Genomic DNA, 19,834 nt, shown 5'->3' on the forward strand with positions numbered 1-19,834 from the left:
ATAAGGACACTCACCTGTCCCAGGGTTCACCAATGTCGGCACCTGAGGCCGAACCATCCCTTGGTCTTCGGATGCTGCCGCTGCCATCTTCGGTAAGGAAATCATGAAATTAAGCCTTGCGGAACTTCCCTGTTCCTTACTGCGCATGCCCGAGTCGTGCAGCACAATCCGAATGGTCCCTGCTGTCTCTGGGACCCGTGGGTGTCCCAGCAGACAGCGTGGCGGTACGGGAAGAGGCATAGATTCCACCATCCACAATCTCCTCTACACTCCTCCACACCCATCTATAACTTCCTGTCTTGTTTTAAACCCGCTTCCTCTGACAGGTGAGTTAACCCTTTTTGTTACCTTAAAGGGACCACAGTCCAAACAGAGGGAAAACACACGCCACAGCGTCCTGTACTATATATATATATATATATATATATATATATATATAGATAGATAGATAGATAGATATATACATACTCTGCATTTAGTGTAGCTTAGATATTCAGTGTACACTCTATATTCAGTCAATGCAGGCAGTATAGTTTATCCACTTTCAGACCGGACCATTTTGCTGGCTTAAGACCAGACCACTTTTTGCGATTCGGCACTGCGTCGCTTTAACTGACAATTGCGCAGTCATGGGACGTGGCTCCCAAACAAAATTGACGTCCTTTTTTTTCCACAAATAGAGCTTTCTTTTGGTGGTATTTAATCACCTCTGCGGTTTTTATTTCTTGCGCTATAAACAAAAATAGAGCGTAAATGTTGAAAAAAAATGCATCATTTTTAACTTTTTGTTATAATAAATATCCCCCAAAAATATATAAAAAAAAAACATTTTTTTCCCTCAGTTTAGGCTGATACGTATTCTTCTACATATTTTTGGTAAAAAAAAACGAAAGCGATTATTGATTGGCTTGAACAAAAGTTATAGCGTTTATAAAATAGGGGATAGTTTTATGGCATTTTTATTCTTTTTTTTTTTTACTAGTAATGGCAGCGATGAGCAATTTTTATTGTGACTGCGACATTGTGGCAGACACATCGAACATTTTTGACACATTTTTGGACCATTGTCATTTATACAGAGACGATCGCGGGTATCCCCGCGGCGATCGAGTCCACGGGACCCGCGACCGGACTCATGGGGGTCCCGACCTGCACACGAGTGCGCCGCCGGCGGCGCGCACGCGATGGCAGGGCGGCATTTAAAAATGGATGTACCTGTATGCCAATATGCCTGCCCGTGCCATTCTGCCAACGTACATCGGCGTGCGCCAGTCGGGAACTGGTTATATAACACAGTGTATTGAAGGGAAACCCTGCACCAAAACTTTAAACAAAAAAAGGTGTTGGGGTCCCCTCCAAAATCCATACCAAACCCTTATCTGAGCATGCAACCTGGCAGGCCGTGGGAAAAGGGGGGGACAAGAGATCATCTCCCCCTCCTGAACTGTACCAGGCCACATGCACTCAACATGGGGAGGTTGCTTTGGGATCCCCCCCAAAGCACCTTGTCCCCATGTTGATAGGGACAAGGGCCTCATCCCCACAACCCTTGCCCGTTGGTTATGGGGGTCTGTGGGTGGGGGGCTTATTGGAATCTGTAAGCCCCCAGATCCACCCATGTGAATGGGTAGGGTGTACATTGTGCCCCTACCCTTTCTCCAAAAAGTGTCAAAAAAAGTAAAAGCAGAAGACAGTTTTTGAAAATTCCTTTATTTAACCAGTTCCCACCCGGCCCATAGCCAAATAATGGCTACAGGGTGGTTGAATAACTCTGGGAGGGCATACAGTGACGTCCTCCCAGAATCCCGCTCTCGCACGCCCCCTGGGGCGCGCACCCGAGATAGGACCCGACGCATTACGAATCACGGTAAACGGTCGCTGATCGTGGCCATTTACCAAAATGAGGTCGCGATCGCTTGTAAACAAGCCGGCGTCATGTCATGATGCCGGTTCCTCCCTCCTCTCTCTGTACTGATCAGCAGCAGCACTGTGGGCTGGATCTGTAGTGCCCACAGTGCTGCTCTGTGAGAATTGCAGTCACATCCATGGATCCATCCATCCATGTTCAGCCATCCATCCATACCCTGCCAATACTCTGCAGTACCCAGCAATACCCTGCCATACCCAGCCATACTTGGTGATACCCAGCCATACCCTGCCATACTCGGTGATATCCAGCCATACCCTGCCATACTCGGTGATACCCAGCCATACTCTGCAATACTCTGTGATACCCAGCCATACTCTGCCATACTCTGTGATACCCAGCCATACCCTGCCATACTCGGTGATACCCTGCCATACTCTGCAATACTCGGTGATACCCAGCCATACTCTGCAATACTCTGTCATACCCAGCCATACTCAGTCATACCCAGCCATACCCTGCCATACTCGGTGATACCCAGTCATACTCGGTGATACCCAGCCATACCCAGCCATGCTCGGCTGTACTCAGCCTCTGTATGTGGCCAGGCTGTGGAAGTCTCACACATGTGGTATCGCTGTACTCAGGAGGAGTAGGAGAATCTATTTTGGGGTGTAATTCTTGGTATGTACATGCTATGTGTTATAAATATTGTATAAATGGACAACTTTGTGTTAAAAAAAAAAGCATTTTAACCACTTCCATATGACGTCCTTGACTTTGTGCTGGGATATCTGAATGATGCCTGCAGCTACAGGCATCATTCAGATATCGGCTTTTTCAGCTGGCGATACCCTACACCATAAGAATGATCATAGTGGCTGTTCCACTGCTTGATCATTCTTACGGAAGGGGAGAGGGGACAGTCCCCCCTCCCACCGCCCTCCGGTGCTTCTACCAACTCGCCAATACAATCAAAGCCAGGATTTTTTTTATTTATTTCAGGCTTCCCAGCCTAGAGGTGAGATGTAGGGTCTTATTGACCCTATATCTCACTGTAAAGAGGACCTGTCATGCCATGTTCCTATTATAAGGAATGTTTACATTCCTTGTAATAGGAATAAAAGTGATCAAAAAATTTTTTGGGGGAAAAAGTGTCAAAACTAAAATAAATAAAGTAAAATGAACAATAAAAAATAAAAAAATTTTTTTAATCGCCCCTGTCCCCATGTGCTTGCAGGCAGAAGTAAACGCATACATAAGTCCTGCCCACATATGAAAACGTTGTTCAAACCACACATGTGAGGTATCACTGCGAACGTTAGAGCGGGAGAAATCATTTTGGCCCCAGACCTTCTCTGTAACTCAAAAAATGTAACTAGTAAAAAAATGTAAAGCATCACCTATGGGTATTTTTAAGTAGCGACGTTTGGTGCCATTCCACGAGTGTGTGCAATTTTGAAGGGTGACATGTTAGGTATCTATTTACTCAGCGTAACTTCATCTTTCACATTATGCAAAAACATTGGGCTAACTTTGAATAGGGAATGGAAATACTCGGGAAAGCCTCACTCCGGATTGAATAAAAAGTTAATCGTGGCACGATTTACTTTTTATTCAATCCGGAGTGCGGCTGTCCAGAATATTTCTATTCCCTATTCATTTGGTTTGTGCAATCAGCCTGCACCTGGGACCCCTATTTACCTGGAGAGCAAGCAGGTTTTTGGTGTACTGGCCTAGAGCGGTGGATTCTCTTCTTCCCTATTGGGCTAACTTTACTGTTTTATTTTTTTTAAAGCACAAAACATTTTTTTTCCCCAAAAAAATGCGTTAGAAAAATTGCTGCGCAAATACCATGCGAGATAAAAAGTTTCAATGACCGCCATTGTATTCTCTAGGGTCTTGCTAAAAAAAAGATATATATATATAATGTTTTGGGGTTCTATGTAATTTTCTAGCAAATAAATTATGATTCTTACATAGCAGTAGAGAAATGTCAGAATTGTCCTGGGTGCTCCAGAACTCCTGAAGGTGCTCCCTGCATGTTGGGCCTCTGTATGTGGCCACGCTGTGTGAAAGTGGTATCGCCATATTTGGGAGTAATAGCAGAATGTGTTTTGGGGTGTAATTTGTGGTATGCATATGCTGTGTGTGAGAAATTACCTGCTAATATGCCAATTTTGTGAAAACAAAAAAAGGAGAAAAAAAATCTTGATATTGCAAAGAATTGTGGGAAAAAAATTACAACTTCAAAAACCTCACCATGCATCTTTCTAAATACCTTGGAATGTCTTATTTTTTTTCAAAAAGGGGTCATTTGGGGGTATTTTGTACTTTTCTGGCATGTTAGTGTCTCAAGAAGGGAGGTGGGTCACTCCCTGGCTGTAGTGAACACTTGCTGCTCACTCCCACACTACCCCCTGCTCTGATTTGCATAGAAAAATCTCTAATACAAATAATGTCATGAAGCAAGAGGAAGCACTGGAGTGAGTGGCTTGTAAGTTGCTAGTATACACATATTATTTCACAAGAGCCAACTCTGATTTCTGTTTGCCATGGTTCTAAGCCCAACATTTGTGCCCTGTATTTACTCCTTTACTGTAATATTTTATTGCAGTGCAATGCAACCTTAGTTTGATGTTTGTGGTTTACTTTTCATAGCTTGGTTTCGGTGCCCAATACAGGGTAGAGTTGGACCTGAGATACCTAATAGTATATATCTTCCTAAAAAATTACAAATAGACATTCTTTCACTTCTCCTGGTTCCATCTAATTCCACCATTTAAACTGTAAGTGTGCCATTAAAATAAAAACCCTATGGATTTTGCCACCACTCTTCTACCTCCACACAAGCCTCAGATGCAGCACAGACCCAAGTCTCAATTTTTAAGATATCATGTATTTAAAGTGCATTATCCTTATTTTGTTCCTGCAGTGGCAATATACTTATTGACATATTATTATAGGCACGTAAGTGTAATTTGTTTTCTAAAGCAAAATTTAAAAACATGTAATACAAATGTTAATTTTCTTTCCTTTTTAGTTCATCAGCCTAGCAATGAACATCTAATGAGAATCATGGATCAGCAAGAAATACTTGAATAATGCTTAACGCTATGTGTGTTCTTCACTTTAGTTTTTCATATAGAAATGGGTCAGATTACAAATGCTGTATACATTTAAAAGTATTTAGGTGTATAAAATCTCTGTAACTCATTATTAATAAACAAATATGGCATAAAGAACAGCATCCTGGTATTTTGTCATATTCATTATTCATATTTATTGTTTTCTGTTTTAGTCCTGGTTCACACTAGTGGATCACAGAGAATTGCATGACAATGGAAATCACATTGATTTCAGTGGTGCCCGTTCCTATCAATGCAATATAACTGTGATGCCACTTTGAGAAAGATACTGGCACTACTTTGGTGCGATGCAGTACAATTTTGTGCCCCATAGACTTTAGTGGAAATCCACATTGCTCACATGAGGTGAGTCATGGATGTTGATAGGACAATGATGGGTGTTGGCTCCTTAAACCCTTCAGATCCATGCTATAGTCGAATGACGGCTACAGCCCGGACCCACTTTGCCGGGAGGCCATCAAAAGACGTCCTCCACTTTGCACGCTCCCCGTGTGCCCCCTGCATGGTGTGCGTGGCACACGCTGTGATCACCAAGTCAATGAGACTCGGGAAATCACAGATCGAAGTAAAGGGCCGATCCCAGCCCCTTACCACATAATCAGCTGTCAGCCAATGACAGCTGATAATGTGATGTAAACAGAAGATCAGTAATCATTTTTTTTTCTCCACGTTGACTGCGTGAGGAGAAAAAAAGCCTATCACCGGCTTCTGTGCAAAGGACATTGGTCCCAAAGAGGAAGATGCACAGCTATCTCATCTGTGCCCACTAGTGTTGTCTGCCAGTGACACCTGCCAGTGCCACGAATCAGTGCCCACCAGTGCATAACAGTGACAGCAATCATTGCCACCTATCAATGCGGCCAGTAAGGATGCCTGTGGCCAATTATAGCTCAGGGGGTTTAGTACACGCCCCACACTACATAAGGCTGCCAGCGTGGCGGCCTTGTGTAGTGTGTTCCGGCGTACAGAGAAAGAGCTAGATAGGCAGGTGCAGTGTGTTATTTTCTCAGGCATCTGCAGGAGTTAAAGTGGATGTTGTGTGCCTCCAGCAAAGTATACACCTGTATCTACCCTTTATTGCTGGTGTTCTCTAATACAGGCATCTGCAGGAGTTAGTGGGTGTTGGTTGCCTCCAGCACAGCACCGTATACACCTGTATCTACCCTTTATTGCTGGTGTTCTCTAATACAGGCATCTGCAGGAGTTAGTGGGTGTTGTGTGCCTCCAGCACAATATACACTACCCAATTGCTGGTTTTCCCATCTCCCTGCAGGCCATTACTATGTCTGGAAGGCCAACAAGGAAAGGCAGACAGTCACAAGCCAATAAAAGAGGGCAAGCAGGCTCTGTGTCTAGAGACAACAGTGCTGGTCGTGGACGCGGTGCATTGTCATCAGCACGTGGCCATGGGACACCCTTGTCCTTATTTTCGGCAGCTGGATGTGTTGAGCCACATTATGCCAAAGACTTGGTAGAGTGGATGACCAAGCCCTCTTTATCCTCCTCATCCTCTCTCACCCAGGCTCAGGGTACTAGAAAAGCAGCTGCCAATGCGTCCTCTTCCCTCGTCTCAATGTCATCAGTCACTCCTTCCCTAGGCCCACCATGTCATCCTGAGGAGTCCCCTGAACTGTTTGAGCACAGTGTTGGGTACATGCTCCATGAGGATGCCTAGCATTTTGAAGGCTCTGATGATGATACCCAGCTAGAGGAAGGCAGTAGCGTGAGCGCAGAGAGAGGGGATGCTCAAGAAGGACATCAATCTGGCAGTCATGTTCCACCAGCAGGTGAGACTGTGATGTCAGGTCTGTGATCTGAACTAATGAGATTCTCCGGCAGCCTGGTGAAGCAGTGCTCATTGGGGCAGATGGGGTGCCTACTGGTGATATCATATGCCCCTTGGCAGTGCCAATGACCTGTTGTGGTCCTCCCCCATGCACTGTGGGCGCACCTCTACTACAGTTCTGTTTCTGATATGCAGCGATTGTTTGTGGGTTTGCTTGTCTTACCCTTGTGCTTCTGGCAGTTCATTTCCCTGAAGTACTCTCTTAAACTTGGTTTTTCTATATATTTCATGATTTCATTAATTATATTTTATTGGGGTACAACCGATATGCTAAATATGGTTTTCACCAAAATGGAAGGGGGCTGCTACATAGTCAGGTTGAAAAAAAGACACAAGTCCATCTAGTTTAACCAAAAAAAATAAATCCCATATACACAATCCATTACCCACAGCTGATTCAGAGGAAGGCAAAAAAAACAAGCAAAGCATGCTCCAATTTGCTACAGAAGGGGAAAAATGTCCTTCCTGATTCCCCGAAAAGGCAATTGAGCGGTCCTGTGCTGGGGGAGAGATTTATGGGAAGGCTGGAGGAGTATTTAAACTAGGATTGAGTGTGGGAGAGTGAATTTGATTATAATAGGGCAGACAAGGGTCAGCTCCTATTGGTGGGTGGAACCTGCAAACAACCACTGGAAATGATAGTATTTGTACCAAAATAAAAAATATGCAAAATAAGTGTGCAAAATGTGTCAATGAATTAAAGAGTTTGTTCACCAATACCAGAAGTCGGGCAAATAAAATAAGGGAGTTGGAAGCTCTGGTGCACAAGGAGAACTATGATTTAATTGATATTGCTGAATCTTGGCTGTATTCTTCATGACTGGGCTATTAATATTCCTGGCTGTGCTCCCTTTTGAAATGACAGGGTAAAACGGAGGGGTGGTGGTGTCTGTCAATATGTGAAAAGTGATCTCAAAGTGAGTGTGAAAAAGGACCTGCTTGATGGAAAGTGTGATGAGTCTGAAACATTATGGATGGAACTGTACATGGGTGTGCATACTACAAAGGTTATCACTGGAGTTTATTATAGACCTCCCAGTGTTAATGAGGAGGTGGAGACTCAGCTTCTTGCACAGATAGAAAGGGCAGCAAGGACTGGGACAGTGTTAATAATAGGGGATATTAACTACCTGGAAATTGATTGGAGTAATGGCACTGCTGGAACAGCTAAAGGGCAAAAATTTATAAACCTATCACAAGACAAGTTTATGGTCCAGTTTATTGAGGCTCCAACTATGCTCTGATGGACCTGGTGATCTCAAACCATGCATTTTTTTACCAATGTTCATATAAAAGAACATCTGGGTAGCAGTGACCATAACATGATTTTATTTAATGTTAGCAGTATGCAAAAAGCTCATACTGGAAATATAAATACGCTTAAATTCAAGAGAGCGAATTTTCCAAGGATAAGAGCTGTTAACCAAGACTTAGACTGGGAGGGAATATTGGCATTGATGAACACAGAACAGAACAGAAATGGGAATTCATCAAAAAAAGACTGCATGCAAACTCACTTCAAATTATATTCCCATGGGCAAAACATTTAAAAGGCTTTAAACCGACAAATTAATGTAATATCAAAACTTATTTAATATTTACCAGTTCCACCGAACCAATTCTTTTCAACCAGAGACTTCTAATAAAATCTGAAAAACGGAACAGTGCCTTCCCTCAAAGGGTCATCCTGGATCCGCTGCCCCACTATTTTGACCCACCTCAACCACCCACCAAGATGGACACGGGGGGGGAGGGGGGACAAAAGAAGGGGAGAAAAAAGGCGGAACACGACTTCACGGGGGCATCAAACGCTAGCTTACAAGAATTGACAGTGTCTGGAGTTTCCCCAGGGTGATCAGAGGAACAGAGGAGGAGGTTCTTGGCACACCCAAGATGGCCACACCTAAAAATAATGAAATACAATATGATATGATATGGAGCAAATACATCACAAAAAATGTATATTATAACTAGTTGTTTGACTGGAGTATATTGTGTTAATCTACAAAAGCATAGATAAATGGGAATAGTGAAATGAGAGGGAATGCCACTTTCTTTCCCAAGTAATGTTTAAACAAATAATAAACAGGTGTGATATTCCATATTGTGACAATCGGTATTATGCTGAATAATGTGAATGTAGTTCAAAAATGACAATAATAATAATAATAATAATGATAATAACAATAAACTAGTGATGCAAATAAACCAAAAATGTGTGACTGTGTAAAAGAAAAGAAATAAAAAACCCCCATAAATGTGTGTATTGAATCAATAACCCCATAAACATGTGGTGATGCCTAAAAAAGTGATAGTATGAATAGTGATAAAAAATATATTAAGAGCGTCAGTGAATAATAATGTATTACCTGTGTATTGTATCTGCCGCACTTATATTGTAGTCTGCAGATAAGTAAATAACCCCTTAAAACGAATAGCGAAAAGCCCCCAGTGCCTCAACGGCCCTAAAGCTAAATCAAAAGTGATAAAGTTACCAAACTTCATATTGTATCAATAAAAAGATGCAGCGAAAAGAGATCTCTCTTCAGCATACTCCATACCTGTTTCAATGATCTGTTTGAGTGGTGTTCCAGGACTCAAATAAAAAGGTCCTGGCTAATACACCTTATTTATAGCACTTACTTGTTTGTTAGATTAGATACAGGTGGGATTCTCCACCTATTTATGGGTGTGTCAGCTCTCCACCCATCTGCTGCTCTCAACCATCAGAGCCATATTTATGGCTCCTGTCAATTCCTCGGCGTTCCGGAAGGCACATAATGCCCCGGAATTCCCGTCACCTCCCATGCAACCCGCGTGACGTCGCAATGATACGCGTGCGCCTGCGCAGTGCAAAACCCCCCATAGGACCCAGGGAGAGCCCGCGCAGGCGCACTGCGCAGACCGCGACGTCCGGCGGCGATCACGGAATGCGCCGGCACCGGATTTTACATATATTATATTATATATTACATTAATTTTTCGGTTAAAACCTATTATATTGAAAGTCTTTTTCTTTGATTACCTGCAGAATATACAATATAACTACTCCTTTCGCCAGGGCTTTGTTGCTTTTTACCCCCTGAAGAAGACCCTGACTCCCTGAAGGTCGAAATGCATTGGGGCAGCCCAGGTGCTATTTTGCAACTTTTGAAAAAGTGCTGTACTTGTAAATTGTTCCTGTAACCTATTTTGTATTAAATGTTGCATATACTGTTTATCCACTGATATGCTATAATATTATATACCAGAGCCTGTATTTTTAAATCTATGATGGCAAATAAGCCGTTGAATCAATAAAATAAATATAACTTTTCACGGATTTATCTCTGCTTCTTGTTGCTGCCTGAAAACCCCAAGGGGAACTCTTCTTTTTTTATTCTCTCTCGAATACTTAGGGGTGTGCAGCTAGCTCGTTTTTCATTCATTTATTTACATTTATGCACTTTTTTCCTCCTTACGTTTAGCAACTATCGGTGGTTAAACACCATTTCCCCATTTTTTTGTGCATATGAGCTTGAATACGGTCTCTGGTATTTGAGGTGGGGAGGGGTGTGCGGGTTGTGGGAGGGGATAGGAGGGGGAGTGGGGGAGGGGGATGATATATGCAGTGACTGTGTAATATACTGTGTATAATTGTTATGCCATTTCTGTGAAAACTATATTCCACTTTACCTCATTGCTGTTAATCTGCTTCATCTATGATGAGTGCCTTTCAGGGGGACGAATGGACCCAGCTCAGGTCTGGCTATGAGACTGATTTTGAACAAAGCGATCAGGTAGAAACTCAAATTTCTTCATTAATACGTAAATTTACACGTTTATTCGAAAAAAAGTCTGCTCTTTTTTGACATATGAAATCGTCTGACCGATAGATTAAAGAAAATATCAATCCGTATGGATTGAGGATCTAAAAATTTTTCCCAATTTGGAACAAATTAGTGACGAGTGTAAAAAGGAGTGGGAAAGCAATTTACAGGACTGCTCACGGACCATGATGACCATATTGATCAAAGAGTATACTAAACAAATAGCTCTTATTGATCGGGAAATTATTATTTTGGAGAAATATAAAATAAATCCCACTATTGTTACAGTGTGGATTCAGTCACTGTCTCTCTGCTTTCCCTTTCTCCCCTCCCTTCCCTCCTCTCATCCTTTGTCCCGGCCCTCTCCCTACCCTTCGTTCCCCTCTCTCCCAGGATCGTAACCAAATTATTTCTAATCTATACCATAGCATGAAGCAGTGAAACAATAATGATGGTATTTATTATTCCGACAATACTATGTATCACTAGCGATAGCTATATTGTATTATTGATGTACTGTCATTTTATGTAATTCCCCTTGGGCGTTTATGGATCTGTTGTTCTGATTGGGGTTGGACCATGTCGGGGGTTTCGCTGGCTTCCCGGCATGGGGGGGGGACGTTGGAGCACTTTTTTATTGCTTCCGTCCTTGATCTCCCTAGGCTAGGTTGGGCTGGGGGTGGGAAATTCCGTCCCGGCGGCATTCCGTGATCGCCGCCGGACGTCGCGGTCTGCGCAGTGCGCCTGCGCGGGCTCTCCCCGGGTCCTATGGGGGGTTTTGCACTGCGCAGGCGCACGCGTATCATTGCGACGTCACACGGGTTGCATCGGAGGTGACGGGAATTCCGGGGCATTATGTGCCTTCCGGAACGCCGAGGAATTGACAGGAGCCATAAATATGGCTCTGATGGTTGAGAGCAGTAGATGGGTGGAGAGCTGACACACCCATAAATAGGTGGAGAATCCCACCTGTATCTAATCTAACAAACAAGTAAGTGCTATAAATAAGGTGTATTAGCCAGGACCTTTTTATTTGAGTCCTGGAACACCACTCAAACAGATCATTGAAACAGGTATGGAGTATGCTGAAGAGAGATCTCTTTTCGCTGCATCTTTTTATTGATACAATATGAAGTTTGGTAACTTTATCACTTTTGATTTAGCTTTAGGGCCGTTGAGGCACTGGGGGCTTTTCGCTATTCGTTTTAAGGGGTTATTTACTTATCTGCAGACTACAATATAAGTGCGGCAGATACAATACACAGGTAATACATTATTATTCACTGACGCTCTTAATATATTTTTTATCACTATTCATACTATCACTTTTTTAGGCATCACCACATGTTTATGGGGTTATTGATTCAATACACACATTTATGGGGGTTTTTTATTTCTTTTCTTTTACACAGTCACACATTTTTGGTTTATTTGCATCACTAGTTTATTATTATTATTATTATTGTCATTTTTGAACTACATTCACATTATTCAGCATAATACCGATTGTCACAATATGGAATATCACACCTGTTTATTATTTGTTTAAACATTACTTGGGAAACAAAGTGGCATTCCCTCTCATTTCACTATTCCCATTTATCTATGCTTTTGGAGATTAACACAATATACGCAATACTCCAGTCAAACAACTAGTTATAATATACATTTTTTGTGATGTATTTGCTCCATATCATATCATATTGTATTTCATTATTTTTAGGTGTGGCCACCTTAGGTGTGCCAATAACCTCCTCCTCTGTTCCTCTAATCACCCTGGGGAAACTCCAGACACCCTTCTTTTGTCCCCCCTCCCCCCCGTGTCCATCTTGGTGGGTGGTTGAGGTGGGTCAAAATAGTGGGGCAGCGGATCCAGGGTGACCCTTTGAGGGAAGGCACTGTTCCGTTTTTCAGATTTTATTAGAAGTCTCTGGTTGAAAAGCATTGGTTTGGTGGAACTGGTAAATATTATCGAAATAAGTTTTGATATTACATTAATTTGTCGGTTAAAACCTATTATATTGAAAGTCTCTTTTTCTCTTGATTACCTGCAGAATATACAATATAACTACTCCTTTCGCCAGGGCTTTGTTGCTTTTTACCCCCTGAAGAAGACCCTGACTCCCTGAAGGTCGAAATGCATTGGGGCAGCCCGGGTGCTATTTTGCAACTTTTGAAAAAAGTGCTGTACTTGTAAATTGTTCCTGTAACCTATTTTGTATTAAATGTTGCATATACTGTTTATCCACTGATATGCTATAATATTATATACCAGAGCCTGTATTTTTAAATCTATGATGGCAAATAAGCCGTTGAATCAATAAAATAAATATAACTTTTCACGGATTTATCTCTGCTTCTTGTTGCTGCCTGAAAACCCCAAGGGGAACTCTTCTTTTTTTATTCTCTCTCGAATACTTAGGGGTGTGCAGCTAGCTCGTTTTTCATTCATTTATTTACATTTATGCACTTTTTTCCTCCTTACGTTTAGTCTGGTTCTGCCTTACTTTCCCAGCGATTTTGGGGGTGATCCAGTTCAATGCAGAGGGTTTATCATGTTGAGATATACTTCAAGTTGCTGCCCCAGGCGTTTCCCATGGATAGGTTTCGTGATGTCTTTGCTTTCTGAGAGAGCCTTGGCCTGGGCTAACCCTCTATGGGAGACGCAAAAACCTGTTGTCTTGAGTTACCCTCAGTTTGTGGCCTCCTTTAAAAGGGTTTTTGACGTTCCCGCATGCTCCGCTTCTGCCTCATGTCCATCAGAGTACGAGAACTGTTGCCGACTACGCCATTGAATTCCGTGCTCTGGCAGCAGAGGTTGCTTGGAACAATGGAGGCCCTTGTGGCTGCTTTTTCTCATGGTCTCTCGGATTCCATCAAGGATGAGATAGCAGCCCGAGATATACCCACTGAGCTGGAGAGCTTAATCTCGTTTGCCATCCTCATTGACTCCAGACTCAGAGAAAGACTTTCTCTTAAGGAGCGCTTGCGGAAGCCTCCTGTACTTTTGCCTCCGAGCTTTGTAGTCCCACCCATGCCTCCCTCACCTCCCATGCCTCCTGGTACCGAGTTGGTCAGTGAAGATGAACCCATGCACCTGGGCTTCACACGTCTCTCTGCGGATGAGAGAGCCTTTAGGAGGAGGGAGAGATTGTGCCTTTATTGTGGCCAGGCAGGTCACTTTTTGAAGTCTTGTCCTACCCGTCCTGGGAACGCCCGAACCTTGAGGTCCTGTCATGGACAGACCTTAGGTGGCGTTGTTTCACCCCCAGTTATCCATACCTTTTGGCCTTTGTAACGCCCCGGCAGTGTTCCAGGAATCTATTAACAATGTCCTCCGAGATTTGTTGCAGTTGTGTGTGGTGGTTTATCTTGATGATATCCTCATATTTTCCAAGTCCCTGGAGAGCAACGACACAGATGTCTGTCATGTGCTTCAGAAACTAAGAGAGAACAATCTCTTTTGTAAACTGGAGAAGTGCGAGTTCCATCGTGAACAGGTTACATTCCTGGGCTATGTAATTTCCACTGCTGGTTTTTCGATGGACCCAGAGAAGCTTTCGGCAGTCCTACAGTGGCCTCGGCCCGTGGGTTTACGTCCTCTGCAGCGTTTCCTGGGCTTTGCAAACTACTATCAGAAGTTTATTCATAACTTCTCGTCTCTGGTCAAGCCCCAGCATTTGTGTTGTATTGTATTATGCCTTTTGCATTTAAACACATCTATATAATGACATCTGGTTTTCTAATGTGAGTTCTGTCTCTACAATCTGCAATACTCTATTATCATTTTTATAGGGATCTCCTCGCCAGGCTTCAGTACGTTCATGGGTTCGGCCTGACGCTCAGGGCATGAGAGATAAACTGGTTTACCCATTTGAAGACACCAGCTTGCAGTTTCTTCTTTATTACATTTTTTCTTTGTCCGACCCACCTACTTCGAGCTAGAAGTCCCACTGGCATACCTGTGGATGAATGAAACTTTGAAAATCTTTTCACCTCTCACCATTATGTAAGAAAATATTAAAATACATTATGGAAATTGTATACGTGGATAAATGTTCTATTTAAAGTTTGATTACATATTTTATACTTTAGATGAATTCCTCCTTTTCCTGCACCCTTGAAGAAGGAATCCCAAAACACGTTGGGATAAACCATCATATGTGGTTTATATGGTGATACTAGTTGACTGTGTCAATCATTGTTTCATGTCTATATAATTTTTATCATGTGACATGGACATTCACTGTACTGTTCATTTAAGAACACGAGACTCCATTTTGTTCTCACTGCTGAAATGTGTTCTGTAACCTTCACCTAACACACAGACACATCTCCTACTAAACACTCTCTACTCCCCCCTCCCTTCTCAGTGTTTTACTTTTGTAATTGTTCTATTTGTTAGCTTTTAATAACCTATTTCTATTTGTTAGTTTTTAATAACATCTCACACCACCCCTTTCTTATCTATGTATAAAATAACATGTAATAATACATTTTGACACTGAACGGACATTTTAAACACAGTGATTGAGTCCTATGAATCTGTTCCTGCAGCTGCAGTATTAACTTTATTTTAGAGTCCCAATCAGAAATTAGTCATAACAATTTGGCGAGTCAGATATCAGGAGGTTGGCAGAGTTTCCAGAAGGAACCGCGCGTTGATCGGGATCATCGGGAACGCACACATCTAAATGCCGACTAGGTAAGCTGTCTTTAAGCTTGCTAAATTTCTGCCTTTCCTATGTATCCTATCTGTCAGTTCCCAAGGAAACCAGACTACTCTCAGACCTTTCTGGTTGGGCAACGTGTCTGTGTGTGTGAATGTGTTTGTGTCCTCCTTCACGGGTTGGACTGTGTGTGGATAGGGAGAATCCTCTGCAGTTCCCTGCGTTGACTCCTTGTGGGTGACCTGGGTCAGAGGTGCATGGTAGGGTCAGATAAAACTCACAGAGAAGAGAAGCGACGAGGAGGGTCTCTTAATGAGTGTTTTGTCTATTGTCATAAACCCCTTCTATCCACGTAGATAAGTGGAGACTTTTCTTGTAAATCTGCAGATTTACTGTACTATTTGTTTTAGAGGCAAGAGGGTATAGGCTACAAGTAGAGAAGACTGGCCAGTCATTATGGGCATTAAATTAAGGGACTGAAGGGAGAGAGGCCTTCAGTAAATGCCCAGCGCAAGATGAGCGCTATAGAATATATGAACCGAAGGTATGGTTATACTGCCTATACTGAGCCCCTAGATAAATAGGTAGAATGGACAAAGGGAACATCTAAACCTTTAAAATCTGAAGGGACTTTTGATTTACAAGTATGGCAAACTTTTCTGCATGATTATGGCCCACTACTGTGCAGTGAAGGAACGTGGAGAATAGCTTGCACATGGGAGACAGAAGCTAAAGTAGCAAATCAAACTGGCTTGATGGAGATGTTTAATAAAAGTACTGCCCAAATTTCCTATGTTTGGCCAGAAGACTCTATAGAGGAGGACCCCCCACCTTATGTGGCTGCCAGTTTGGCTTTAAGGGGTCCACGCACAAAAAGCAAAATAATTTGATTACATGGAACACACAAAAGATGAGTTGGGCAATATAGTAGTGAGCAGAGGTTTAACAGCCCCATATCAACCTACAAAGAGGGATTTGGCTCCTATCCTAGAAACAGATGATTGGCATAAATCCAAAGGCACATATGCAAAACTATATCTCTCTGAACTTAAGGCTTTGGTCAGAGAAAGAGAGATAGTCTGAACTTCCGGAGCAAACCATAATTTCCAAATTGTGGCAGCAAGATGAAGAGAGAGAGAAGGGAGATGCCACCCCTTCTGCCCCGGTCACAGAGCAATCTGTTACAATTTATCCTGTCAGAACCCAATTAGTTTTTGAAGGTAAGGCTGTTGACAGTAAGTCTCAAATTAAACGGCATGTACCTTTTAGTCCCCAAGATATGAGGTCCATATTAGAGGGATTGGGAGATCCTAGAAAGAATCCAATTGGGTTTGCAAACAACTTAGTGCTGCACAGGAAGCATGTGAGGCTTCTGCTACTGACATTCATCAGCTTCTTATTAAAGCAGTGGGAAGCAACATGTCTGGCTATATACTTAAAGAATGTGGTGTAGACATCAAAAATCTAGGTACGATGGTTAGTGGACAGGAGGTTTGTGAGAAATTGAAGGAAAAACTGCCCCAAAATGGACAAACCAGACATGCTGAATTTATGAATGCTATGCAAGGGAAAGAGGAGGCATCAGCGGCTTATTGGAGGAGGTTAAGTGATATGGCTGAGGAAGCAGGCATTAAAATAGAGGAAGACAAGGCGGGAGAAACTGCAAGTCCATCTACACAACTGGTGAAACAAAGGTTTCTTGATGGTTTAATACCCCAGTTGAAAGAAAAGTTGTTCACAGCAATCACAGCAAAGCCTGAGGCAGGTAATATGTCTATTTGAGATGTCCTGCCTATCCTGTTATCCATAGAAAACAGGATTAACCAAAAAGACAGCAAACCCAAGGTTATGTACACGGAGAAGCAGAGAGGAAGAGGCAAAGGCAATTTCAGAAATTATGGCATTCGGGGACCAATTATATGCTACAATTGTAATGGGGAAGGACACCTAGCCAAATTCTGCCATCTTCCTGACCGTAGACTGGAAAAGAGCTTAGAGGCACCTCATGCTGATCACAGTTCTCTGCCAAAAGCAGTGGATCAGGCATGGGAAAATGGAATGCCAGTATCAAAGTGTTAAATAGGGGAGACAATGGTCCCGAGGCCAGAGTAAAAGTATTTTTACAAGAACTCCCCTATCCTAGAGGAGAAACAGAATTAACCTGTTTAATAGATACTGGTGCAAGCCGAAGTGTTTTTAATATAGAGGACTTACCTCCAGGATTATTATCTACAAATGTTATCTCTGGTGTTGGCCTAACCGGGACATCTACTGATTTGGTTGAGTCCAAGCCACTTAAACTCAGGCTAGGACAGCAAACAAAAATTGTCACTAAAGTGTTAGTTTCAGACACAGTTCCTACCAATCTTTTGGGAGCTGACATTTTGAATACAATTTTAGCAAACATCGACTACACTCCTACAGGAGTCCAAGTGGTCAGTAGTCTGTCAGGAGAAGTTTTAAATACTGTGTGTGGAGTATTTTTAATCCAAGACTCCACTCCGCCATTTCCACCAGAATTGAAAGTGATTCCTGCTGAATTATGGGCCACCAGCAAATATGATGTAGGTCTGCTGGATTGCACCCCAGTCATGATAAAAATTAAACCAGGAGCCCATCTCCCATAGATTAAACAGTACCAACTGAGTATTGCTCAGATTGAGGGGATAAAGGATCAAATCACTCAACTGAAAGCAGCAGGGGTTGTTGTACCAATTAAGTCCCAAGTCAATACACCCCTGTTCCCAATTGCAAAGAAGCCAGACAAGAAGGGTGGGCAGGTGACATGATGCATGATTTGAGAGCCATTAACAATATTATTGAGGCAGATACCCCGATCGTGCCCAATCCCCGCACTTTACTAAGTGGAATACCTGCCTCCAGCACCTGCTTTACAGTGATTGATCTTGCAAATGCTTTCTTTTCAGTGCCCCTGTACCCAGATTGCTGGCACCTTTTTTCTTTTACCAATGATGCCCAAAAGTTAGCATGGACAAGACTGCCCCAAGGCTGTGTGAGTAGCCCCTCTGAATATAATACTGCGTTAAAGCAAGTATTGGACCGATGGTCCCCCTCACACCCAAACACAGTCTTGCTTCAGTACATAGACGATTTGCTTATTTGTTCAGATACAAAGGACATTTGTAGCAGAGAAAAAGTAAGCCTTCTCATGTTTCTCTATAACAGTAACAGCAAAGATAAGCTACAATACTGCCAAGAGAAAGTGATCTTCCTGGGTCACTGCATTTCACATGGAATCCGTCACCTAACCCCAGATAGAGTTAAAACTCTACAAAAAATTGAAAAGCCAAGAAACAGCAATTACGTGCCTTCCTGGGGTTACTGGGATATTATAGGGACTGGATTCCAAATGCATCAGAACTTATGGCTCCTTTATATGAGGCTACCACTAGAAAACCTTTCAAACTCACATGGGACAATGAATTGCAGATGAAGGAGCTTTTGTCTGAAGCTCTCGTCATTGGACTTCCTGATTATACTAAGACTTTCTCGTTGTGCTGTCATGAAGTCAATGGATTTGCTGCAGGTGTACTCACCCAGCTACATGGAGACAAACAGAGGCCTGTGATGTATGTATCAGCCTCATTAGACCCTGTCACCAAAGGCTCCCCCAGTTGTATGCGAGCCATAGCAGCCTGCATTTGGCTGCTAGACAAAGTAACTGAGCTTGTACTAGATTCTGTATGTGCCACATGCAGTACAGGAAATCATGAATCAAGTAAATGCCAGACATGTGTCTGCCAGTAGATTTGACAAGTACCAGTCTGCTCTTTTTGCTCCATCGAATTTAACAATCAAATGATGTGTTACTTTAAATCCGGCTACTCTTCTTCCTATAATTGATGAGGAAGATGCAACAACTGATGTAGAATCAGAGAGTTTTTCTCATGATTGTATGGTTCTGATGGAGGTAGAAAGGGCCTCTGTCACACCAGAAAAAGATGAGCCTTTATCAGATTGTGACACACACTCAATATGGCTCTGCGGACACTGTTGGCCCTCACCCAATCATTCAACTACACATGGAAATTGTCCTCTCTGAAATACCTAGGGGTCCACCTTACACCTACCTTTGAAACCTTATATAAGGCTAATTTCCCGCAGCTTTACACAGATATTATGGCCTCCCTTGCAAAACGGGAAAACTCTAAAGCTGTCCCTCTTTGGCCGTCTAGCGACCATTAAGTTGGCGATCTTACCCAAACTCCTCTATCTTTATGAGACACTTCCCATCCCAATCCCAGCTGCACACCTTAGGACCCTCCAAGGAGATCTGATAAAGTTCTTCTGGAACTATAAGAGGCATTGGATCGCTAGATCTATTCTATATGCCCCCGGAACCAAGGAGGACTCGCCTTCCCCAATATAGCCAAATACTATTTAGCAGCCCAACTGCGTCCAATCGCCTCCTGGTGCACACTTCATGCCTACAATCGGTGGACCCAAATTGAAAAGCTATGGCTATCCCCTAC

At 42.7% G+C, this 19,834-nt stretch overlaps 1 protein-coding gene across 1 annotated transcript in view; it reads left to right on the forward strand.

Moving 5' to 3' along the window:
- Positions 1-5,112, forward strand: part of CAPN9 (calpain 9) — a 1,247,204-nt gene extending 1,242,092 nt beyond the window's left edge. Inside the window, exon 20 of the mRNA XM_077486535.1 lies at positions 4,911-5,112. Coding sequence (XP_077342661.1) covers positions 4,911-4,937 — 27 coding nt within the window. The 3' untranslated portion in view covers positions 4,938-5,112. The remainder of the gene's footprint in view (positions 1-4,910) is intronic.
- Positions 5,113-19,834: the final 14,722 nt, after the last annotated feature.

The sequence above is a fragment of the Lithobates pipiens genome, unplaced genomic scaffold, assembly GCF_037356315.1.
Source record: "Lithobates pipiens isolate NorthernLeopardFrog02 unplaced genomic scaffold, aLitPip1_a1.2 Scaffold_18, whole genome shotgun sequence".
Lineage (NCBI taxonomy): Eukaryota > Metazoa > Chordata > Amphibia > Anura > Ranidae > Lithobates > Lithobates pipiens.